General features: G+C 38.9%; 1 protein-coding gene across 1 annotated transcript in view; it reads left to right on the plus strand.

Moving 5' to 3' along the window:
- Positions 1–1,269: 1,269 nt before the first annotated feature.
- LOC121514491 (mucin-2-like) overlaps positions 1,270–26,855 on the plus strand; it is a 31,081-nt gene continuing 5,495 nt past the window's right edge. Inside the window, exons 1-28 of the mRNA XM_041794620.1 lie at positions 1,270–1,457; positions 1,551–1,665; positions 3,610–3,697; positions 3,793–3,926; positions 4,021–4,237; positions 5,453–5,578; positions 6,815–6,929; positions 7,032–7,182; positions 7,271–7,384; positions 7,477–7,546; positions 7,645–7,782; positions 9,852–10,016; positions 10,150–10,244; positions 10,329–10,455; positions 10,574–10,829; positions 10,964–11,016; positions 11,133–11,242; positions 11,441–11,592; positions 16,551–16,689; positions 19,091–19,201; positions 19,291–19,470; positions 19,869–20,108; positions 20,189–20,345; positions 20,813–20,941; positions 21,166–23,422; positions 23,972–26,087; positions 26,181–26,355; positions 26,448–26,695. Of these exons, the coding sequence (XP_041650554.1) occupies positions 1,270–1,457; positions 1,551–1,665; positions 3,610–3,697; positions 3,793–3,926; positions 4,021–4,237; positions 5,453–5,578; positions 6,815–6,929; positions 7,032–7,182; positions 7,271–7,384; positions 7,477–7,546; positions 7,645–7,782; positions 9,852–10,016; positions 10,150–10,244; positions 10,329–10,455; positions 10,574–10,829; positions 10,964–11,016; positions 11,133–11,242; positions 11,441–11,592; positions 16,551–16,689; positions 19,091–19,201; positions 19,291–19,470; positions 19,869–20,108; positions 20,189–20,345; positions 20,813–20,941; positions 21,166–23,422; positions 23,972–26,087; positions 26,181–26,355; positions 26,448–26,695 (8,166 nt within the window). The remainder of the gene's footprint in view (positions 1,458–1,550; positions 1,666–3,609; positions 3,698–3,792; positions 3,927–4,020; positions 4,238–5,452; positions 5,579–6,814; positions 6,930–7,031; positions 7,183–7,270; positions 7,385–7,476; positions 7,547–7,644; positions 7,783–9,851; positions 10,017–10,149; positions 10,245–10,328; positions 10,456–10,573; positions 10,830–10,963; positions 11,017–11,132; positions 11,243–11,440; positions 11,593–16,550; positions 16,690–19,090; positions 19,202–19,290; positions 19,471–19,868; positions 20,109–20,188; positions 20,346–20,812; positions 20,942–21,165; positions 23,423–23,971; positions 26,088–26,180; positions 26,356–26,447; positions 26,696–26,855) is intronic.

Consider the following 26,855-nt stretch of genomic DNA (forward strand, 5'->3'; position numbering starts at 1 on the left):
TCGGTGAAAAAGTCGGTGACTTAACATTAGGTATGCAAACCAATCATTATGTGGTTTGCATTTTTAAAACAATTTTTAATGTGTGTCCCACTATTGTTTAAATGTTTAAAGTAAAACACTTCTTCTACAACATTCCTACAACAATTACCCCTAAAAAACAAGATTCATAGTTAAATTTGACAGATTCTTATGTTTGGCATTTACCTAAAATAGTAGGGAGTTCAGTCTTTGTTAATGATCTACCTGCCAATCAGCTGTGGAGCAGATGGTAAGTAGGATGACGCAGACTCTATGTAAAACAATTTTTGCACGCACTGTCATGGTCTGAGGTCATTAAAGGTTGGCGCCTAGTCATACTATAGATGTCTTCTTATTATTCAATTCTAACCAATACACAGCAACTTAATCTTATTGTCTGTTTTCCTCTCCCCATGCTGTGCTACTTTCAGTACCTTTTTCCCTATCTCATCTTTTAAAACATTCCTTTTCTCCTTTTAACACAACATATGCCCTCAATCCTTATACACGTCATACTCATTGTGTTTTCACTCTTTAGTACCCAGGTATCTCTAGTTGACCACTTGGCCATTTAAAATGAATAAATTCAAATATTTTATTGTTTGTATGTTGTTGTGGTTTTTGACTTCTTTGAAATTAATAGTCTGTCATATGTTAATGAAGTATGTAGTTGACACAGGCTTCTAAACATGGAGAACACTTCCAAAGAAGACACACAGAAGCAGACTATCAGCACATTGTTTTATTGTAGCCAGTGTCTCCAGTAAAAAAGATATGAAGTGATGTGCAAATATAATTAGTCTTATAAAGATAAAAATGATGACACTGGGCTTGTGCATGAAATAAATCAACACCCATTCAGCACATATTTGCCATATGTTTTCAAGGAACCTTTTGTTGTCATTTGAAGAAAGTGGGTGGGAGAATAAATGAAGGTACACTTTCAATATAAAGGCTGATCAAGTGCAGTTTGATCATTACCCACTTTGGTGACTGTAAACCCACAGTGGCAGCCATGAGGTTGATCTGCGTGGGGTTGTGTTTCCTTGCTTTATCTTTTCCTAGTGCCATCAATGTTCAAGCCAGACAGGGTAAGATGCAGGCTCTTTTGGATAAAGTGCAACATTTTTCAGAGCTGTTTCATAATTAAACCTGTTTTCTACTCTTCACATTTCTACAACAGTTCGCAACCATGTCAGCAGCATCTGCAGCACCTGGGGCAGAGAGCACTACAAGACCTTCGACGGCAACATGTTCCAGTTCCCTGGTATGTGTGAATACAACCTGGTCTCAGACTGTCGCTCCCTTTACCAGGAGTTCTCAGTGCACATGAAGAGGAAGGACATTGATGGAAACCCAACCGTGAGTTATGTGGTGGTCACCATCAGTGAGCTCTCCTTCCACATCAGTAAGAGCCTGGTCACTGTCAATGGGATTCCGTAAGTAAAAGATCTTAATGCATAGGAAACTCTGACTCTTCTTCTTTGTTATCCATAAAGACTGATGGTAACTATAAATGTTCTTTTTCACAGTTACCCCCTGCCGTACCACAGTGGAGGCATACACTTGGAGAAAAATGCTGTTTACTTCAAACTCCAATCCAAAGTTGGCATTGTTGTCATGTGGAACGGAGACGATGCAATCATGGTAAAAAATTCTCCTCAATGTTTTTGATAATCAATATTACCAAAAAGTACAAAAACCTATGAAAATATTTGTGTTTAGTAAGGCAGCTATATAGGAGTGAAATTTATACATCAGAAATTGGGGGCAAACTCTTGTAAACTCTAAATTCAGCAAAAACCGTTGCAGTATTTAGGTCCCAAAATGTTTCCAACACTCTTGATAACTTACAACATAGTGCAGGAAAAAGAGGTGGCAAAAATGGGCAGAAAAGGCAACAAACAACAGAAATTAGTTAAAAATGTCAGAAAGAAGTAGCAAAAATGGACAGTAAAAAAATGGTGGAGAGGGTTTAAAAGTAGCATGAGGGTTAAATAGTAGCATGAATAAATAATTCCAACAACAGAACCAGATAATTGTTTGAAACTTTACAGATCAAAAATGAGGTAACTGTTAGCCAGGACGCTAGCACCAATGCTACTGATACAACACACACACACAGATATCATCAATAATTCACAAATGGGGAGGGCCCATTCTCTGACTTTTTCAGGGGCCCAGCCAGTAAGCTGGTCTTGTCTTTTTTTGAGCTGATACTGATTATTACCCACGCCGATGAAATCAGCAGGGGGTGAGGTTAAGGTTCTGTATCTTTGTTTGTTTGTTTGTTTGTTTGTTTGTTTGTTTGGTTGGTTGGTTGGTTGGTTGGTTGGTTGTTGTAACTCGAGAACGGAAAGTTGGATCTTCACCAAACTTTCAAGGAATATTGGGATAGTGACAGGGAAGAATCGATTAGATTTTGGTGATGATCCGCGTGCCTGTTCGTTTTTTCTCGGACTTCGAAATTTTGAACACCATAGTAATCAATGGAAGCGTAAGTTCCTTGGTGGTGCTGCTTAGGCGTGGGTCTGCTGCCTCAGACGGCCATTCTAATTAGTTATAATTTCAATTTACGACATGATTGAACAACAAACCTGTCATTAACTAAAGCAAGGCTACTTTATTTCTAAAGATAAAAGTGTACAAACCTTAACAAAGGGGAGTTTATATCTCTTTAAACCACTCATTCCCAAAGTCTGAGTCGAGACCCACAGTTGTGTCATGGGAGTTTTTGGGTCACCAAATGAGAATTTCTTTCCTACGGAATTTACTGGAACATTTATGTCTGCAGTACAAATTAAAGCCACCTCAAGGGGCTCAACCCTATAACAGTCACCCTTTCAACCATAATAAAACACAACATAAGGCTCTACCAGCCGCTGGATAGCAAGAAAGCTCAAGTCGCAGTCATGGATACTTGACTAGTTTAAAAAGAAACACAGGCAAACTAGGATGCTTAGAAGAGACCAACTTTTACCAGCAAGTATACGTTTTGACACTGGAATAACTCAAGAAAAAACAGTTGAGTCAATTTATCTCAGAATGTATCGAAGCCTTCGAGTTTGTTAAGGCATCATCTCCAGCTAATGATTCACACCTGACATGCATTTACACAAATCACATGACTCCCATCCTCCTAATTCAGAGGTCTACTCAAGCTGCAAGATTTCCAGTCCTTCCTCTACTCTGCAGTTGCCAGCTCTGCCTTGGATCAGCACCGTGCTCTCACTTTGAACCCTCCTCCACCCCAGCATCCACCTGTAGGCTCAGACTGAGGGTTTAAGATGTAAACTCGTCACTCATCAATGTAAAATAAATCTGTGAGGAGTGATGAAGTCGGAGCCTGATGCCAAACAATGCTGTGCTGTCACAATAAATGCTTGAACAGATTACAAACCTGAGATAACTGACTGAACTATGATAATCAGATCAGATTCACTCAAGGTATTTTAGTAATGTTAAATGTTGGGTCAGTCTTGCCTGTTTTGTTGTTGTTGTTGTTCTTTCTTTGTTTGCTTGCTGCCTTGTTTGTTTTGTAAAGATTTTAAAAGAAGAAACTAGTGTTATAACTCCTGTATTTCACTCTAGGTGGAACTAGATGCTGATTATGCCAATCAGACTTGTGGACTCTGTGGAGACTTTAATGGCCATTCTGTCAACGAGTTCATTCATGATGGTAGTTATGATTTTGATGCTCTTGATAATATTGCATTTTATCAATGATGCACTGTATTTTTGATTTTTTAAATTCATTAATACGATTACATGTAGATCGTAGAATCAGCCCCATTGAGTTTGGTAACAACCAGAAAGTCCACCTTCCAAATGACGATTGTGAGGACCCCTATGAAGAAGATGATGAAGCACTGGAGACTGTGACTGTGCCAGAATCATGCCAGGAGTTTGTGAGTTTATCTTCCATAAAGAAATAAAAACACTGTATGTAGTGATCAATAGACAATTTACTTTACAGTAATTTTGTCTCTTTTTCCCATGTAGCAAACGTTCTGTGATACGATGCTGCGTTCAGACTCCTGGAAGTCCTGCACTGACCAGATTAACCCTGAACCTTACATCCAGGCCTGTACGCAGGACATGTGTGGTTGCACCAACAAATCAAATGACTTCTGTGCCTGCAGCACGCTGTCCGAGTTCTCTCGACAGTGTTCCCATGCTGGAGGGCAGCCTCCTACCTGGAGGGAGTCTGGGTTCTGTGGTAAGATTTTGTTTTCTCCTCTCTGTTTTGTTTGCATCTTTATATTCTATCATATAGGGGTGGAGAGGGAACTTAAGCACTGAAAACAGCTTGATTGGAAAACAGCTAAAGAACACATTTTTTTTCAGTAGAGTCCTGGTTTTAAGACTTCAACTTTCTACAGTGTGGAAAGATAAGAGGGGCTTATTATTAGGCTTAAGACACAGCCCAAACCTCTATATGGGGTCTGGCAGTTTCACCCCAGGATTTTTTTTTTTCATAAAAAGCTTAATTTTTGTCCTATTTTATGCACTTTGAACACTTTACTTACAATCAAATTGGCCTCAGAAAATCTGAAATGTGTTTTTCAAATTTAATTTACTGTTATCATTTAACATTTACTGTTTGAATTTGAAATTTCTGCGCATTTCTGTTTCTACAATTTCATTACAATATTTTGTATCTGTAGTATTATTATTATTACTATTGCTTCTTCTTCTACTACTTCTACTCTTATTGGTCACGTATAAACACTTATGATTTAGTTTCAGTTAATGTTGTGCAGCTTTATGTGTCTCATAACTTTATTTACTTTACACTGTGCTCTCATAGGTTTTTAGTCTCTTGTTCAAGTATATGTTGTATTAGTGAAAAAATCCCCAAATAATCACTTTCTTCTTAATTGCACAGTATTTCAGCACACAGAAAACCTAAATACCTAACTTAGTGGATTTTGAAGGAGAACTTTCTGAAATCATTCTCTATTTTGATACCATTACATACACTGTGAACCCCTTAATTACATCCAAATAATTATTAATTGATTATATATTTAATAAAAATAACATATCTTAAGTTAGATCATGTTGTCTTTTTCATACCCATGTAATTTATTTTTCCTGAAAAAAATTATATAAACACAAAAAATTTAAAACTTGCTCACATTAGGGTTAGTATTTCAGGTGTCCTGGCTGACTTCAATTTGTGACAGTTCAGCACATTATTATCCAGTATTTCTTGCACTTGCAGTATACAAATACTTTAGATTTTTTTTTTTTTTAAATGTTAATGTCATTTCAAATGTGGCAAGACAAGAGGCAGCCCTTAAACTACAATATTGCAACCAAAAATAAGCATGTCAAAGCTGTCTCATTTAATCACAGTGTTAAAGTTTTTCTTGTACTGATAAACAATTGAATTATTTATGTTTTCTTCATTTATGCAATATCCTCACAGCCAAAACTTGCCCATACAACATGGTTTATGAAGAAAGTGGCTCCCCTTGCATAGACACATGCACGCATCAAGACACGAGCTCACTTTGCGAGGATCACAAGATGGATGGCTGCTTCTGTCCTCCTGGTTAGTGATGCTAACATGCTACACTTACAGCATTGTAATGTACTTTTTAATCCTACAGATTGTCCAGTTGATGTTCATGTTAACATGAAAGGTAATGCTGTCCAGGAATTGTCCATGAATTATGGACTCGTGAGTTATTAATGATGTTTATGATGTCTTCACAGGCAAGTCAACACTTAATGAGATCTTACATCTGTTGTAGTCATAATTACAGTACTTCAGCATGAATTCATCATATTTGTGGATCCTCTAAATAAACAGAGCCATGATCTCTGACCTCCTTTACTTTTTCAATTTTGTCATGTTGCATCCTGACGCTACAGTTGAAAAAAAAATCATCTTTATTCTTCACTCAGTACCCCATGATGACAAAGTGAAGACAGAATTTTAGAAATGTATGCATATTTATGAAAAACTATTCAGTCCCTTTGCAGATCACTTGAAAATTAGCTCAGGTTCCTCCCATTTGTCTTGACTGTTGCTGAGATGTTTCTACACCTTGACTGGAGTCCACCTATGACCCCACAGCTGACCATGTATACCAAAGCAAAAACCAAGACATGAGGTCAAAGGAACTGCCTGCACCCACTTGGCTATCATTATAAGTTTCTTGCTTTCATGTGGGCTTTCATGTGTTTTGCACTGAGGAGAGGCTTTCATCTGGTGACTCTGCCATAAGGCTCAGATCAGTTGAGGGCTACAGTGATGGTTGTCCTCCTGGAACTTTGTCCCATCTCCTCAAAGGATCTCTGGAGCTCTGTCAGAGTGACCATTGGGTTCATGTCACCTCTGTTACTGAGGCCCTTCTCCCCAGATTGCCCATTTTGGCCAGATGACCAGCTCTTGGAAAGGTCCTGGTTGTGCTAAACTTTTCCATTTGAGAATAATGGAGGCCACTGTGCTCTTGGGAGCTATAAGTGCAACATAATTTTTTATTGCTTTCCCCAGATCTGTGCCTTGCAACAATCCTGTCTCCAATCTCTGCATGCAGTTTCTTTGACCTTATGGCTTGGTTTTGCTCTGATATGCATTTTAAGCTGTAAGGCTTCTATAGAGAGATGTGTGCCTTTTCCAAATCACGTCTAAAATGTATTTTATCACAGGTGGACTCAAGTTAAGGGGAGGCAACATCTCAGCAACGATCAAAAGAAATGGAAGGAATGATTTTTCATGATAATTCAGATACATTTTTGTCCCTTAACTAAAACATTTCCATATGAAACGTGTCACTTTCAGGAACTGTGTTTGATAATGTCTCCCAAAGAGGGTGTATTACTCAGGCCGAGTGTCAGTGCAAACGTGACAGAATCTATCAGACTGGTGAGGTTTATCGAGGGGACAGGGAAGAATGGTATGTCAAATGTTTCATTATGCCAACACAGTATTTCATTTGTTGATCTTAATTGTGTATTTTTACATTTTTGGATGACTAATATTATTTGGGATGTTTCAGTACATGTTCTGGGGGTAAATGGGATTGTAAGAGGCTTGAGGTGCCTTCTACATGTGCACTTGAGGAGGGTTCACATGTAACCACCTTTGACGGGAAAACCTACACCTTCCATGGAGGGTGTTACTACACCTTAGCCAAGGTGCAGAGCAAGGTGAGTGAGCCACACCTTTGCATACAAAATTTGTCATTTTAGAGAAGAATTTAATTTCTTAAGTTTACTCATAAATGACATGTTTCAGGTTAAGGATGGGCCAAAGTTTAACATCCGAGCTCTGCTGACCCCGTGTGCTAATCAGAAGTTTGACACTTGCCTCAAGGCCATTAAAATTTTCCTCAACAAGGATAGAAATGATGTGAGTTTTAAGTAGTTACTTGCAAGTTTTTTTTTTAATTAACTGATATTTCTTTCTGTGTAATTCAGATAAATAATTGTGTTTTTATTTAGTTTTTAGTGTTTGCTTCTGATGGCACAGTTCAGCAAAATAAGCAGACCATCATTCTACCATACAAGTCAGGTGGGTCAGAAAGTCAGAGATGCTCAGTAAAATATACCTTTTTCATCCTTAACATGGTAAAATTATGTGACTGATTTTTTTGTCCTTTGTATTCAAAGGTGATATCCACATATTCCGTCCTTCATCCTTCCACATCTTGCTCCAGACCAGTTTTGGGCTGCACATTCAAATTCAGCATGTGCCTCTAATGCAAGTCTACATCACCCTGGACCAGAGCTACAAAGGAAAGATGCAAGGCAAGTTTCACATTTTGTCTTTGCTTAAGCACTGCTTAAACATACAATGGAATAGCTTAAAACTTAAAAGATCATTCAGATTTAGGTGCCCAGTCCCTTCAACCAGCCTGATGTTGCCAAATGTTTTGACAATTAAAGTCAAGTCTCAGTTTGAGGAATTTATATCCGATTTGTGCATTTGTATACCAACTGGTAATCCTTAATGTTTTTTTGTGGATGTACCACTATGTGAACCGATAATGCTGATGTCCAGTTACTTAGACTGCATATTGAGGGGGTCTAGGGTATCTTCATCTGAACTGGACTGGTTTTGCAGTTATCACAAGTACTGGCATTTTTTAAGAAATCCTGATTAATAGTCTAAACTTAGTAATAACAGCTGGTCTTTTGGTTCACAAACAGCTCCTCATCTGTTACAATTTTACCTTATTTTATATCTTTTAAACAACTGAAAAAATAGAAACAAAAAGAAACTGTCTATCGAACAGGAACTGCAAAAGGAGCCAGGTCTTCAAACCAGCTCCACTACCTATAGCACATCCTCACTCCCCTGTAACTTGTCGTCTTGACTTAAGTTTTCACTTTAATTCCGTCTGGTACCCTATAAAAAGCCTTGCTAAATAGTATACACCCCATCCTTTAAAGACATGTTGAAGACAAAATGAGGGAGAAAATCTGTTGAAGAGGCACTGCTAGCCTCATAACTTGTGGCTAATTCTACCCATTCCTTTTTATTGCTAGTGGCCTCACTGCACACAGCAAGGAGAGATAACACATAAGCGATAAGGGAGAGACCTGGTGTTGGCCAGATCTCGTTAGGAAAATGTAGAGCTTTTTTTTCTTTAGCTTCTTTTTGGGGCTTTTTACCTTCATTTGATGTGATAACTGAAGAGAGACAGGAAATGTGTGGAGAGAAAATAGGGGAAGTCTCAGCAACAATCAAGACAAATGGGAGGAACCTAAGCCTTACAATATGATGGCAGTACAGGATTTTAATTTGCAGGGTTTCTGTGGCTTCTGGGAGTTTCTCCCTTTGATCAGCATGTGCTTTTTGGGCTTTAACCCTTTAAAACCTAGGGGATTGCCAGCGCTCCCATTTACATATCTATTTTTAACCGCAGGTAGAATTGTAACCAAATGAGCAATAATTATTTTTGCATATAAAACCAGAGGAGTAACACTAACATATCACACATTCAGTGTGTTCCAGAGTACTGTTTCCTATCTAGAAATATCCTTCCTTCTTTTGCAGAAATATAGTATAAAGCACTCACATCAAAACCAATATAATACAATATAATCCAGGCTATAATTGTGTTGTTTTCTTGCAGGTCAGGAGTCGCACTTGTTATTGTTTCAACATAGTCTTCTGCAGACACATGTATGCTCAAAAGTATCTGGTACACTTAAGAGATTTGATTGCACTACTGTAAATAGTTTATTTTTTATAAAGATGTTGTCTTTTTGACAATTGAGCACAATTTCATCTTATTTTCATTTTTGACACAGTTTACAAAGATGGGTGTATTTCAAAAATGAAGTTATGACCACACTCAAAATATTTTTTGTGGCTTTAAATAACCTTTTGCAACTTATTTACAATCATAATTTTGAGGGATAAAGCTATGGCATCTCTGTATTTGGGAAAATGTGTTAAAAAAAGGCTTTCCATTTTTCTGGTGTTTTTTGCATTTTGTGCAATTTAATTTGTTAATATAGACTTATCACATACACACCATTTAAATTTGGGTTTTAAGAATTGTATTAATGTATATCCAATTCAAATACTCCAAAACTGGCACTACAGCAGGTAAAAATGTAAAGATGTGTTCTGGTGGACTTGCACTATGGTAGGTCATAAAGGGAGTCAGGGAGTCAAAAAATAATGTTACAATTTGCAGCTAATTATTGACATCTTCATAAAAGTGTCATTTTACCACATTTCTGGTATTCTAAATTCATTTGAAATTTCATGTTCTGAAATGACACTTCTAGTTTTGTGGTTTATTTATTCAAACTTCATTGTAGTATGTCTTCAGAAGGGCTGAGAACATTTTTTGTTCCATCAGGTTTATGTGGGAACTACAACACGATCCTGAATGATGAGATGATGACTCCTCAGGGGATTGTTGAGGGGACTGCTGCCACTTTTACTAACTCTTGGAAGAGTAACAGCAATTGCCAAGATAGGGAAGAACGATTGGATGACCCCTGTTCCCTGAGTGTGGAGAATGGTAAAAAGCACTTTTTTTTAAATCATTCTACTGTTTTTATTTAAAGTCAGCATGTTTATTACTGTAAAGGCAAGGAGATAGTTTAACAGATCTGGAGATGTGAATGAAAAGATTTTTATTTCTTAACTCTTAGAGAATTATGCCAAACACTGGTGTGCTTTACTCGTGAGCCCAAGTAGCACTTTTGCACGGTGCCATTCGGTGGTGGATCCTGACATGTACTTTGAGGTGAGACAAATCTTCCTTTGTTACTCTTTTAGGTTTACTGTTTTGCTGATAGAACTCTCTTAAGATTTTTCTTGTCTTCTGTAGAGGTGTACTTATGCCAGCTGCAACTGTGAGAAGAGTGAGGACTGCCTGTGTGCTGTTTTCTCCTCCTATGCTCGAGCCTGTGCATCAAAGGGAGTGTTTTTGACAGGCTGGAGGGAGAATGTGTGCGGTGAGAATTTTCAGTCATGAATTATGGTGAAGTTGAACAATGGATTTGAAATTTGATAAACAAATTTTCATTTTAATTTGGTCATTATTCTCCCTCTTCCATCATCGTGCAAAAACAGATAAGTATACAAAGAACTGCCCAGCAACACAGACCTTCTCCTACCAGCATCAGAGATGTCAGCTGACTTGCAGATCTCTGGGCTCAATGCAGCAGAGTTGCACTTCTGACTTCTTGCCTGTGGATGGCTGTTCCTGCTCTGAGGGTTTCTACCTCAATGATGATGGCCTTTGCGTCCCTGTGGAAAAGTGTCCCTGCTACCATGATCAAGTGACCATTAAGCCAGGAAAGTCCATCAGCATCAAAGATGAGCACTGGTGAATAAATAGCTTGTAATTAAATGACAATAGGCCCCTCAGAAATTATGATCCCAATGCTTAATTCAAAGAGAACTGTAAGTTGAGTAGTTTTTAAAAATCTTGTGTATTGTATCTTTTGTGTCTTGATGAAGTGTGTGTACCAATGGAGTGCTGCATTGCCATTCTTGGAGAACACGCATGTCAGGTATTTTTACTTATCTTGTTTTTTTTGTTTTGTTTTGTTTTGTTTTTTGGTTTGTTTCTTTTTCATGGCAGAGTCATCGGGGTGATAGAAAATAAATTAATTCAGTTTTCCTCAAGTTACAGCATGCCGTCCTCCAAAAGTGTTCTTCAACTGCTCTGCTGCTGGCCCAGGAGAGCGTGGACTGCAGTGTGCTCAGACTTGTTTGAATCTCAACAGTGATGATTGTGTGAGTTTTTTTTTCTGCTCTTCCCAAAATAATAACCAGATCTGGTATTTTTTCAAACAAATATTATTGCAGTATGATAGTATGTTTGATGTAGGGCTGTGTTGCCTCACAAGTTCTAAAAGCAGTATAAACTTTTGGTTTCACAGCATCAGTAATGTTTTCTAGTTTGTCATTACTGTGACTCTCTGATCTTTAAAGGATGACACTGAGTGTGAATCTGGCTGTCGGTGTCCAGCTGGCCTTCTTGACGATGGCAAAGGTTCCTGTGTGAAAGAAAAACAATGTCCGTGTAAGCATGGCGGGCATTTTTATGCCCCTGGAGCAACAATCCCTGACAAGTGCAACACGTGGTACGTTGGTTTTATCAGACATACAGCGTAGTATTGTAAACTGATTCCTTGTCTTATGCCTCATTGGTCTTTACTAGAGTACTATGGACTGTTGTTTATTAATCTCTCAAATCCAGACGTCAAACATTTTGACGTATTTATATGCTTTTTCTTTCAGTAGTCTTTCCATTGTTTTAGCTCCTTTTCTTACATCCCAGCAGCAACTTTAACCATAAAAGAGTAAATTCACCCTGGTTTAGAAGCAGCAGTCTGGTTTGGGAAAAAGGTTTAAACTGTCCCCCTGTGAAGTGATTTCCATTCTGTTCAGCAAAGTTCAAAACATGAAGTTTCTGTGACAGACTCACAGCCCTCTTCCAGGACTTGCTTTCCTTCTGAAGACTGTTTTCACTCACACCAGCATTCAATGAGGTTTCTAGTGAGCAACAGGAAAACAGCAACAGTGGTGGGCAGCTAGTCTGTGGCTTTTATTACCTGTGGACCCCCTGCAGGGTCTCCTCAGGTCTCCTCCTATCAGAGAGGAGAGTGACATGCTGCAAAGCATACTGGGAGCAGGAGTTTCTCAGGCTTCCATGTTCCTCATTTGAATCTTTTCCTTCTAACTACAAAACCAGCACTCTCAGTGTTTGCTAGTTTGAGTTTTGTTGTCTACATGATTGATTCTCAAAAATGAAATACATAAAAGCTTAAAGCAAATGAAATCATAAAGCACACGTAAATTAAAAAAAAAAAAATGAAAGTATTAAAAGAAATAAAAGACGCAGCGGATATCACACACTCTCATGCTGAGTTAAAAGCCAAGAAATGAAAAAATGTTCTAGGATGCAATTTAAAAGTAGGTTAAGTGGGGGACATTATGATTTCTAGAGCAATTTAGGACTCACCACAGAAAAATCTCAATCATTTTCAGGTTTTTAATCTGGTCTTTGAAAACAACAAAACAGAGTTGATCAGCAGATCTCAAAGATCTAGATAGAGTGTAAACTTCTAAAAGGTCAGAATTGTACTGGGGAGCTAATCCATTAAACAATTTAACCCTAAAAGCCTATTGTATCATATTTGATACCCACTTTTATAGGACCTCTATCTGATCAACATGATCAATAAATTACTTAAAAACCTTTTGAATACAATCTGATAAATGATAAAAATGCTCTCAGGGGGATTATCAGTTGCAGAGAATGCCAAATGTATCAAATGTGATACAAATAAAATATGTGAACATTTACAGCAATTTTTCTTTTTGGAGATTTTGGTTAATAAACATTTCATTTCCCCAGAAATGAGAGTTTTCCAGCTATTATTGGAGTTATCAGGTTTTAAGGGGTTAACCCTTTACCTACTGAGGGAGCACCAGTGATCTGTTCTATATGTCTGGAGTTTTATTACCATAACTCTGTCAAAGTTTGTCTGATTTGAAAAATTCCAATGGTGTTGGAAAGCTGAGAATTGTGGGCATGCATGCATATATGGTTCATTACGGTACTCGCAACCATAGATATCTATAGAACACTAGATACGCCAGCGCGCTGTAGCAGCCCGCTAAGCGACATGCCTATGTGGCGGCCATCTTGGCGGGGACGACATTCTCATTAAAGGCAATACATGTACATTGAAAATAAATCATAACTTGCTCATTTCTCGACCGATTTTCATCAGGTTTGCTTTATTGTCAACATCAAAACATGTGCTATTAATACAGAACACTTGATTTTAAAAGAAAAAACGGAAAAGGGCTTTCTACTAATGTAGCCTACAATTTTAGTTATTTTACTCTTTAAGTCCAGAGGTCTGGGAATCGTTTATGTTCAGCCATTAAATATTTATAAATGTATATACATAGACATAAAGTTGTATGTATAAAAATAGAAAGATAAAGATATACATATATAGAAAATATGTTTTTAGATCAAAAGATTTAATTGTAAAGGTAATCAAATAATCATCAATATTAATTTATTTGTCTCTCTCTCCCTCCTTATCTCTCTCTCACTCTCTCTCTATATATATGTTTATAGAAACAAACACACTGTGGAGATAGAAAAGAATAGTTTTTTGCCATTCGTACAAGTTAGAAACAGGTACATTGAAATTGTTGTGCGTGTCACTAAATAAATAGTAACACTTCACCTTGGACTTAAATAACGTATATAACTATACATATAACTATAACGTATATAGCTACTACTAGTACTAGTAGTGGTAGTACACCAACGACTACTGCTGATACTGGCACTACTACTACAACTGGTAATACTATTACAAATGCTGATACTACTTCTAGGACTCTAAAGGCTATTTATACTACTACTGCTGCTTGTACAACTATACTACAGCTACTATTAATCGTCTGGTATTTAGCTATCAAGCTGCTAGCTCGCGTTAGTGTTTTGCTAGTAGCCAGGTATTTACTGAAGCTCTGAACAAGATTTAATAATGAAAAAAGAGCCCAAAACTATTTTTACCTATGAAAGGTTATTTCCAGTTTCCTTGTTTCAACCGTACGGTGTAGTGTGCAACTGTATGCAGCACAGTGTGCAGGCATCATTGTTATTTTAGTTTTCGTGCCATCTACAACCATGGAATGCCACACTTTTGCCCCCACAAGCTTAGCCTCGCCGTAGGCACGCAGCTCAAAGGGGCGTGTCGTATCTACTCTTCTATATATATCTATACTCGTAACCATATAACGTGGGCATTCATAACAATACACCATAAGTTAGGAGAGACAGCTACACAGATTCTCAGCACCATAACTCCTCGAAAGTTTGCTCAATTTAAAAAATTCCAAGGCTTACAGAGAGCTGAGAATCGGTGCTTTCCGGCAATATATCATGTGTGGTATATATATTACAGTAATGTCGAACAGCACCGCGAAAAGGTCAGCTTTGCAGAAGACCAGTGAGAAAGGAGAGTGAAGGAAGAGAGTAAAAGGAGAGCGAGCGAGAGAGGTGTTTTGTTTTCTAAAAATAGCATTAGATAGTGGCATTTATGCATGTCTGTGTTTTATTACACACATTTATAATGTCGGGGAGCCCATCAAGAACGGTAAAACAGCCACTACAGTTCATAGAGGAGGACAGTGATTTGAAGGATGCATCTTCTGAACTGAGGTTTAGTATAGTTCTCTTTTGCACACCCAGAGTCCTAGACTCAAAAAATGACTGGTGATTGTTCTAAACATGTATAGCTTCACATTTCAAATGTCCAATCAAAACTTCATGAGCAATAACAACATTTCTTCTCATAAAAGCCATGAAAAACACATCTGTTTTTTGTGTTCTTCTTCTTTTAAACTGCTGACAATTCCATATAATGTGCAATAATCATTAACCAGATGTTGAAAAGTCAAGTTCAAGTACTCCTGGGAAAAGGGACCAAAGCTCACAGACTTAGGGCATTTCCTGACTATTTTACTGCCAGAATAACAAAATATATCCAAATCACCATTTTTAGCCTCAGGAGGTAAAGAGTTAAAAACAGTACAATTTCTAAATAAATTCTACATTCAATGGGGAGCCAATGGAGGGAGGCAAGAATGAGGGTGATGTGTTCATGTTTTCGAGTACCAGTATAGAGCAGCTGCATTTTGGACTGACTGTAAATGTGCAACGGATGTCTTGTTCAATCCCAAATAAAGTGCAGTGCAACAGTCCAATAGTGCAGAAATGAAAGCATGTATAACTCTTGAAGTCATTTAAAGATAATACTGATTTAAGCTCAGATAAAAGCCTCAGATGATAAAAACTGGATTAAACAAAATAATTAATCTTTTGATCTCATTTAAAATCACTGTTGATCTTTCTACCAAGATTCAACGCTGTGAACTTAATACAGGGTAGCAGGGGTCCAGGTCCATAATTGGAAATTGGTTATAAAGTGGCACCAGTCTGGTCTTTGTCGTTGTTTGTATGTATTCCACATGTATTCTGGGCAGTAAAGAAGCTGCTTGTAGAGAAAGGTTAATGGATTGGTGCTACAATTGTGTGATCTCATGTGGTGTGTGACAGTGGCAGTTGCACACAGTTGTGTTTATGGCCTCTTGTGTCTCTTAGCATTTAATACTGGCATATTTTCACCTCAGTATATAAGCTGCAGCCAACTTTTTGATGAAGAAATTGGTATTAAAAGTACGACATACTAGAATTTAAGGTATTCCTTTTGAAGTGTGTCTAGCACACACATAAAGGCCTCTTCACTATAACAGTACTGAAATAACTAACCTAAAACGATGAGTCTAGCTCACGCTAATTATTAAGTATAAGAGTGGAGGTTGGCCTTGATCGTATTTGATAAGGTATCAGTTCTGTCCTTACATCAGTGCAGTAGCAGAGGCATTACATGTATCTGTTTATTTAAAAATGTTGGCTTCTGAGGCCATAAGGCAAATGTAATTTCTTTTATGTCATACAATTCCCATTACGTCTGTGATAAGAAATTATATGATGGGGTTTCAGTGTTAACCCTTTAAAGCCTTAATACACAAATTTTAGCCAGAAAATTTTCATTTATTGGAACTTAAATGTTTATTTCACTTTCTACTGAAATCCCAAAAAATCTAAATTTCCATAAAACTTAACATACATATTTTTTGTTTCTCATTTGATACATTAAGTGCTTCTGGTAACTGATAAGCCACTTGAGGGCAAATTTATCATTTATCAGATTGTATTCAGAAGTTTTTTTAATTTATTAATTTATTGATCATATTGATTAGATAAACAGGCTTTAAGGGGTTAACCATCTGTGTATGATATATAATGGCTGTCACTAATAGAATTGTGTAGTAGATATGCATAATCTCTGTTAACAACCCTTTCTGGGAGCACACCACAACAGGAGAACTATCTCACATTGAAAAACGTCTTTGAGAGCATCAAATATATCCTTCCTGTATGACTGCCTCTGTGCTGTGCATGTTTTAAAGACTTGTTATTCCTTATCATGTCTTAAACATCTAGTACCTGCAAGAGTGGAACCTGGGATTGCACAGAAAAAAAATGTCCAGGAACTTGCGTTATTTATGGAAGTGGCCACTACAACACGTTTGATCAGCAAACATACGGGTTTCAAGGAAATTGTGCCTATGTTGCTGTTAAGGTAAACAGAACACACCATCATCATAATGACAGACTGCATACAAATCACCATCTTTTCTCATTCACTTTAGCCTAAAGGCACTGAATAATAATCAGAGAAATGACAAATTTAATTTAATTTAAGTCATTTTAAAGCATGAATATTTGACTCCAAATTGTGGATTCTAATTTTACACCATGTTATTTGTGAGTGCCAAGTAGAATTGACATTCCCAATTTTCACTAGACCCAAGATGAGGTTTTTACACCCATTGTTCACATTGTTTAAAAACGTTGCCACTCTGTTGTGTATGTTCTGTATAATACATATAGAAACAGATGCTAAAGCAAACAAGCCCATGTTGGTATGCAGTGGAGAGTTCAATTTTTGACTAATCTTAATCAATTCTGCCACTAGCAATTGGAGTTGACACTCGGCAGACTGTTGTGGCCACACAATCAAATTATGCATGACAATTAGGCCCCCATCCACACGGAGACGAATTCAGAAGTATACACAAAAGGTTTTTGTCGTATCAGAGTTTCATCCACACAGAAACGCTGTTTTAGGAGGCCATAAACACTATTTTTGTAATATGGTCCCAGAGTGAACAAATCTGTAAATGCTTAATGTTTCATCTCTGTGTGGACAGCCAGCCGCATCTTTCTTGACTCTATTACGTCACACATAGCGTAGCCCACTTACCCCGCAAAATAACAATGGCAGATTACTGGGGTGTGTTCATGCTGCAGAAGCTATTAAGCTTATTATGACTTTTACAGCAAAATCTGATGCTCCTTTACCACCACTGCAAACAGCAGTCGTTTTCTGTGGTTCCGTGCTTATGCCAACATTTCCTGAAACGAACGGAACACTTTAAAAAAAAAAAATGAAACAGAAATAAAACGTTTTCTTGTACGTGTGGACAAGGCCTTAGGCACTCATTAGAATGAATTCCAAGACTTCAGCATAGAAAATGATTAAAAATGTTTTCAGTCCACCTTAATTAAATATTGAGGTAACATAAGATTATTTCACATCCATCCCATTGCGCTTTTATTCTCATAGGGAAGTTTTCACATCTTTTTGATAATTTCTGATGTTGTGGGACTGCTTCAGTAAAATATCACTTAAATTCTCCATCAGCATACTTCATACAATGTCCTGTGTGAGTTCTATAATCAGACTTTAAGGTTTAAGGAGCTGGCTGAAGTTTAGTCTATTAAAAAGTGAAAATTAACCCCCACCCCAGGACACAGCTGGCAGGCACAACTACTACAGTTAATGCACAGATTTACTTGATTCACATCACTCCCAAAATACACTCATGTGCAATCAATGTCTTGTGCTCTGTGTCAAGACATTCTGGCTGCAGAAAGATGATCTCGTACAGCTACCCTCAAGGACCGTTCATCAAAGACGCTATATATATAAGACTCAGAACAGAAATATATGCTAAATTAAAAAAAAAAAAATCTAAATAAATTTGCAGTTTAGGGTTAAGGCAAGGGTAAGGATACTAAAAATTTAAAGTTAAAAGCATGACCTGCAAAAACAAATTACAAGATGTTAAATATCTAGTAATGTAGATACATTAATCTACGTAGTTATGTTAGCTTTAGCTCAAGCTAAAGCTCACTTTGCTAAAGCTAACTTAGCTATATTGGCTTAAGAAGTAAAGTTACTTAAATAGCTAGTGTAGCTGTGGTACTCATGGTTCGTGGCACTACTTCTAAAACAGGCCAACATATAATTTAATCCCATATTACACCTCTGATCTTATTCTCTATTGTATTTAGGAAATATTCCAAGGTCCCAGGCTTTGTTTATGAATAAAACTGAAATATGAAAAATGATGTAAAACTGGAAATATATTGTACTAGCAAATTACGGCTCTTCCTTTTAGAGATATACAGCATCTGAGGTGAACTGTCTTTGAGAGTGACTGTCAGAGATGTACAGTCTGCTGCCAGACCTCTCTTCTTTTTGCTTTGGTTTGAGCCTAGATTTTGCATCATCACATTAAAAAATTTGTTTAGACAGACCCACTCCAAATCGCTGTGTGCCACATGTTTTAGACAGCAAATCAAAATAGGGCTATATCTGAGAAAACTGGACAAATGGAATCTATGAAATTCAGAATAAGTAACTGACTTTTCATCATATTATGATTAAAAAATATTAAGATTTGACTCAGCTGTAGAGTCAACCTCATTTACTTTTTTCCATAATAAGTTCTCTAAATACATTTTTAAAATTCACATTTTGTGGCCTTGCTCTCCCAGGGCTAACACGTGCTTTCAGTTAATGTACAAGTGTTACGGGTTAACAGGTACCAAATTTGATTAGACTACTGGTCTCTGTTTTCTATGAGGTAAACAAGCAAATTGTGAAGTGATTCTCTCTTTTCTCTCTCTTTCAGAACAAATGTGGGAATAAAACCATCCATGACACCTTTGGAGTTATCACTGAAAATGTCCCATGTGGTTCAACAGGCACCACATGCTCCAAAACTGTCCGAATCCAACTTGGGGTAAGACATCTGATCTGTGCTTTGAATATCATTTAAAAAGGGGAATTAGTAAATGAACCCAATTAACAGAAATCTCCTCAACATTGCAGCACATGGAGATCAAACTAGCGAAGGGTAAATATGAAGTGGAGGACCTGGGACATGGCTCTGAGATTCAGTACAAAATAAGGCCAGTTGGATTGTATTTGGTCATAGAATCTGCCATTGGACTAACATTAATATGGGATCGCAAAACATCTGTTCGCATCCTCCTTGATCCAAAGCACAGCGTGAGTCACATAAATATTCTCAGTAGAAGTGAATGATATGTGTTACATTAAGAGTTTAGTGTTAGGAGTTTTGATATGGTGTAGCATTGTTTTTCATCATAATTTTGTTTCTCCAGTTTGAGTCATGGGGTTGCCAGTGGTAGTCCACATATTATGTATGCTGGGGCTATACAAATAAAAATTGATTAAGATTGGTGCATTATTGCATTAATAGTAAATAGTGTAAATGCTGTAGATAGTGTATTTTGATGTTAGTGAGACATCATAAACAATAAAGTATTTTTCTTGATGGACACATTGGTGTTGACATTTTTTCCCTCCTAATACCAGCGAGCACAGATGTGGAATTTGGTCATCATGTAAAATAATTAATTGTCTCTTTTTCTGTGGTTGTACAGGGGGAGGTATGTGGCCTGTGTGGAGATTTTGATGGCGATGGACTGAATGACTTTACCACCCAGGGTCAGCTCACAGTGAGCAATGTGTTAGAATTTGCCAACAGCTGGAAACTGGACAGCAACTGCCCTGACGCAGATGCAAATGTTGATTCTTGTGGAGCACGACCAAATCGACACCACTGGGCAAAATTGATGTGCAGCATCATAACTGGAGAAACATTCAAAAACTGCCACAACACGGTAATGACAGACCTGATCCTACACTATTACTACTCCAAGATCTATGTCGATAACAAAAATGTCTTGTATGAACTGAACAGGTATCTCCCCGTCCATTTTATGAAAACTGTGTGAAAGACTCATGTGCTTGCGACACCGGAGGTGACTGTGAGTGCTTTTGCACAGCAGTGGCAGCTTATGCTCAGGCTTGCAATGAAGCTGGTGTTTGTGTTGCTTGGAGAACTCCTGAAATCTGCCGTGAGTAAACAAAAGTTTTTATTCTGATATTAAACCAAGGGCCTAAAGACATAGATATTTAAAATCATGCAGAGATGTTAAAATGTGTTTGATGTGTGTATAAATTCTCATGAGAGAATGGTTTTCTATGGCTATGCCATGTTTAAATAGTAGTCACTATTCTGTCGAAATGTAATTCAAGTTGATGCATTAGTATTACAGACAGTCAAAGGTCAGCTTGTTCCTCTTAGACTGCAGTTTTTCTTCCAGACTTCAGATATACATGTACTGCAGAAAATTACCCTTCTGAGGTGTTTACTTTAATTCTCATTTTTAATTGTCTTTTGTACTTTTTGTACATTTTAGTGTGTGCATAATCCTTGGGCCTATTAAAATATAAATCAGGCAGAATTCAAGTTTAAGCTTTTCCTGTCACATTAAAGTTAACTTCAGTTAAAACTAAACATTCCATCAACTTGTCTTCCTAGCTGTCTTTTGTGAATACTACAACAGTCCTGGTGATTGCACATGGCATTACAGCCCTTGTCATACACATTGCTACAAGACCTGTTTAAATCCGGAAGGGCACTGTAGCAACCTCATACCCAACCTGGAAGGTAAGACCTGATATTGTCCCCATTTATTTTTGTATGAAAACACTGGTAAAATCTTAATTGCTAAACAGATTTGATTTGCCTTGAGGTTTTCTGTGGGAAAAAATATAATAAGTCAAAACCATACTTCTCTCACCAGTGTCTGGAAGTAAAAAACAAACACCTTAATTGAAATGGTATGACTGACGAATAAAAAGAATTTCCATTTTATTGTGTGATTATTCCAGGGTGTTATCCTGTGTGCCCTGAAGACAAGCCCATATTTGATGAGGAGAAACAGGAGTGTGTAGAGATTTGTCCATCAACTACAACTACAACCACAACCACAACACCAACTACAACCACAACCACAACCACAACGCCACCCACAGAATCCACAACAACACCGCCAACCACAACACCAACCACAACCACAGAATCTACAACTACACCATTGACTACAACCACAACGCCAACCACAACTACCACAGGAACAACCACCACTGAGGGAACAACGCCTTCATGTGTAAAAACTTGTGTTGAGTGGTCAGAATGGTATAATGTACATGACCCAATCGTAGACAAGAGTGATTGGGAAACGTATGAAAACATCACAAATAGTGGCATAGAAATTTGTAAAAAACCTCAAAACCTTGATCATTACCTTGAATGTAGGGCAGCAAATTCTCCTAACATAGACTTTGATGACTTTGTTAGTCAAACAGGACAGGTGGTTTCTTGTAATGAATCATATGGATTAATATGTAGGAAAGAGGACCAAGTAACACGTCCATATAAGTGCATGGACTATGAAATCAGAGTATGTTGTAAGGGAAGTCCATGTAGACCTACAACAACCACTGAAGCTACCACTCTGTCTACTTCAACAACAACGCCAACCACCACCACTGAATCTACAACCACACCATCGACTACAACCACAACACCAACCACCACCACAGAATCCCCAACCACTCCATCAACGACAACCACAACGCCAACCACCACCACAGAATCCACAACCACACCTTCAACAACAACCACAAGGCCAACCACCACCACAGAATCCACAACCACTCCATCAACGACAACCACAACGCCAACTACAACCACAGAATCTACAACCACAACACCAACTACAACTACAACCACAACGCCACCCACAGAATCCACAACACTTACAACCACAACACCAACCACCACCACAGAATCCACAACCACTCCATCAACGACAACCACAACGCCAACTACAACCACAGAATCTACAACCACACCATCAACTACAACCACAACGCCAACCACAACCACCACAGAATCTACAACCACTCCATCGACCACAACCACCACGCCACCCACCACCACTGAATCTACAACCACACCATCAACTACAACTACAACACCAACCACCACCACAGAATCCACAACCACAACACCAACTACAACCACAACCACAACGCCACCCACAGAATCCACAACAACACCGCCAACCACAACACCAACCACAACCACAGAATCTACAACTACACCATCGACTACAACCACAACGCCAACCACAACTACCACAGGAACAACCACCACTGAGGGAACAACGCCTTCATGTGTAAGAACTTGTGTTGAGTGGTCAGATTGGTATAATATACATGACCCAACTGTAGACAAGAGTGATTGGGAAACGTATGAAAACATCACAAATAGTGGCATAGAAATTTGTAAAAAACCTCAAAACCTTGATCATTACCTTGAATGTAGGGCAGCAAATTATCCTAACATAGACCTTGATGACATTGTTAGTCAAACGGGACAGGTGGTTTCTTGTAATGAATCATATGGTTTAATATGTAGGAAAGAGGACCAAGTAACACGTCCATATAAGTGCATGGACTATAAAATCAGAGTATGTTGTAAGGGAGGTCCATGTAGACCTACAACAACCACTGAAGCTACCACTCTGTCTACTTCAACAACAACGCCAGCTACAACCACAGAATCTACAACCATTCCATCGACCACAACCACAACACCAACCACAACCACCACAGAATCTACAACCACTCCATCGACCACAACCACAACGCCAACCACCACCACTGAATCTACAACCACACCATCAACTACACCATCAACTACAACCACAACCACAGAATCCACAACCACAACACCAACTACAACAACAAAGCCACCCACAGAATCAACAACAACACCGCCAACCACAACACCAACCACAACCACAGAATCTACAACTACACCATCGACTACAACCACAACGCCAACCACAACCACAACACCAACTACAACCACAACCACAACGCCACCCCCAGAATCCACAACAACACCAACCACCACCACAGAATCTACAACCACACCATCAACTACACCATCAACTACAACCACAACCACAGAATCCACAACCACAACACCAACTACAACCACAACGCCACCCACAGAATCAACAACAACACCGCCAACCACAACACCAACCACAACCACAGAATCAACAACTACACCATCGACTACAACCACAACCACAGAATCCACAACCACAACACCAACTACAACCACAACCACAACGCCACCCACAGAATCCACAACAACACCAACCACCACGACAGAATCTACAACCACACCATCGACTACAACCAAAACACCAACCACCACATCAGAATCTACAACTACTCCATCCACTACAACCACAACCAGAACACCAACCACAACCACAACCACGGAATCTACCACCACACCATTAACGACACCATCAACTACAACCACAACTCAAACCACAACCACAGAATCTACATCCACATCATCAACTACTACCACAGCACCAACCACAACCACAGAATCTACAACCACTCCATCCACTACAACCACAACGCCAACCACCACCACAGAATCTACAACTACAACGCCAACCACCACATCAGAATCTACAACTACTCCATCCACTACAACCACAACCACAGAATCCACAACCACAACCACAACTACAACCACAACCACAACGCCACCCACAGAATCCACAACAACACCAACCACCACAACTGAATCTCCATCAACCACAACCACAACGCCAACTACAACCACAGAAACTACAACCACACCTTCAACCACAACACCAACCACAACCACAGAATCTACAACCACACCATTAACGACAACTACAACAACAACCACCACCACAGAATCTACAACCACTCCATCGACCACAACCACAACACCAACTACAACCACAACCACAACGCCACCCACAGAATCCACAACAACACCAACCACCACAACTGAATCTCCATCAACCACAACCACAACGCTAACTACAACCACAGAAACTACAACCACACCTTCAACCACAACCACAACACCAACCACAACCACAGAATCTACAACCACACCATCAACGACAACTACAACACCAACCACCACCACAGAATCCACAACGACACCATCAACTACAACCACAACACCAACCACCACCACAGAATCTACAACTACTCCATCCACTACAACCACAACGCCAACCACAACCACCACAGAATCTACAACTACACCATCAACGACAACTACAACCACAACGCCAACTACTACCACAGAATCTACAACCACACCATCAACTACAACCACAATGCCAACCACCACCACTGAATCTACAACCACAACACCAACTACAACCACAACCACAACGCCACCCACAGAATCCACAACAACACCGACAACCACAACACCAACCACAACCACAGAATCTACAACTACACCATCGACTACAACCACAACCACAGAATCCACAACCACAACACCAACTACAACCACAACCACAACGCCACCCACAGAATCCACAACAACACCAACCACCACAACTGAATCTCCATCAACCACAACCACAACGCCAACTACAACCACAGAAACTACAACCACACCTTCAACCACAACACCAACCACAACCACAGAATCTACAACCACACCATTAACGACAACTACAACAACAACCACCACCACAGAATCTACAACCACTCCATCGACCACAACCACAACACCAACTACAACCACAACCACAACGCCACCCACAGAATCCACAACAACACCAACCACCACAACTGAATCTCCATCCACAACAACCACAACGCCAACCACTACCACAGAATCTACAACTACTCCATCAACTACAACCACAACGCCAACCACAACCACAGAATCTACAACCTCACCGTCGACTACTACCACAACCCCAACCACAACCACAGAATCTACAACAACACCATCGACTACAACCACAACACGAACCACAACCACAGAATCTACAACTACTCCATCCACAACAACCATAACGCCAACTACAACCACAGAATCTACAACCACTCCATCGACTGCGACCACAACGCCAACTACCACCACAGAATCTACAACCTCATCGTCGACAACAACCACAACGCCAACCACTACCACAGAATCTACAACTACTCCATCAACAACAACAACAACACCGACCACTACCACAGAATCTACAACTACTCCATCAACTACAACCACAACACCAACCACAACCACAACCAAAGAATCCACAACCACTCCATCAACTACAACCACAACGCCAACCACCACTACAGAATCTACAACCACAACACCAACTACAACCACAACCACAACCACCACCACTGAATCTACAACCACAACACCATCAACTACAACTACAACACCAACTACCACCACAGAATCCACAACCACACCATCAACTACAACCACAACACCAACTACCACCACAGAATCTACAACTACTCCATCAACTACAACCACAACACCAACCACAACCACAGAATCTACAACCACACTGTCGACTACAACCACAACACCAACCACAACCACAGAATCTACAACCACTCCATCAACTACAACCACAACACCAACCACAACCACAGAATCTACAACCATTTCATGGACTCCAACGCCAACCACAACCACAGAATCTACAACCACACCATCAACTACAACCACTACACCAACCACAACTACTCCATCTACCACAACGCCAACCACCACCACAGAATCTACAACCACACCATTAACTACAACCACAGAATCTACAACCACACCATCAACTACAACCACAACACCAACCACCACAGAATCTACAGCTACTCCAACAACACCTCCTCGCCCAACCTGCCCAGAGTGGGATGTTGTGGTAAGAATCATAATGGATTCTGCACAATGTACACAAGATTTTGACGTTCATATCTTCAAACAAATTACCTCTGTTTTTAACCTTTTTTTCCAGCAAAATGAGACATTTGTATTGTGTAACTGCACCATGGCCAGATGCATTGAGAATAACACAATTGAAATTATTCCATATGAATGTCCACCTATTGAGAATATTACCTGTGCTAATGGGAAGAAACCAGTTCTTGTATATGATGAGTATGGCTGCTGCCAACATTATGTCTGCGACTGTAAGTCATTGTTTTCTTTTCCTAAGAATGAATGATTTTCTTTTTTATTATTTGGCATAGCTTCTTAAAACATTTTTTTTATTGTTTCTCAGGTGTTTGTGAAGGTTGGGGAGATCCTCATTACATCACATTTGATGGCCTCTACTACAGTTATCAAGGAAACTGTACTTATGTTTTGATGGAAGAGATCTTACAAAGGCGTCATTTAAGGATTTATATTGACAATGTCTTTTGCGATCCAACTGAAGATGTTTCCTGCCCAAGATCAATAATTGTGTCATATGGAAGCGAAGTGATCACACTTATAAATCATAACCTCTTGGGAGCGGCACAGTTAGAGGTATTCATGGGCTTAACAAGGTTTGGTTGAGCATTCTTTAAAAGTTCGACTGGTTAGTCTAGTTACTTTTAATTTTTGTGGGGTACATTTTAACTGTTAACAATGAAATATAAATATAAGACAAACTTTAACAATATGTTTGTTTTTTACATGAATTTTT

The sequence above is a fragment of the Cheilinus undulatus genome, linkage group 9 (assembly GCF_018320785.1).
Source record: "Cheilinus undulatus linkage group 9, ASM1832078v1, whole genome shotgun sequence".
In the NCBI taxonomy this organism is placed as follows: Eukaryota; Metazoa; Chordata; class Actinopteri; order Labriformes; family Labridae; genus Cheilinus; species Cheilinus undulatus.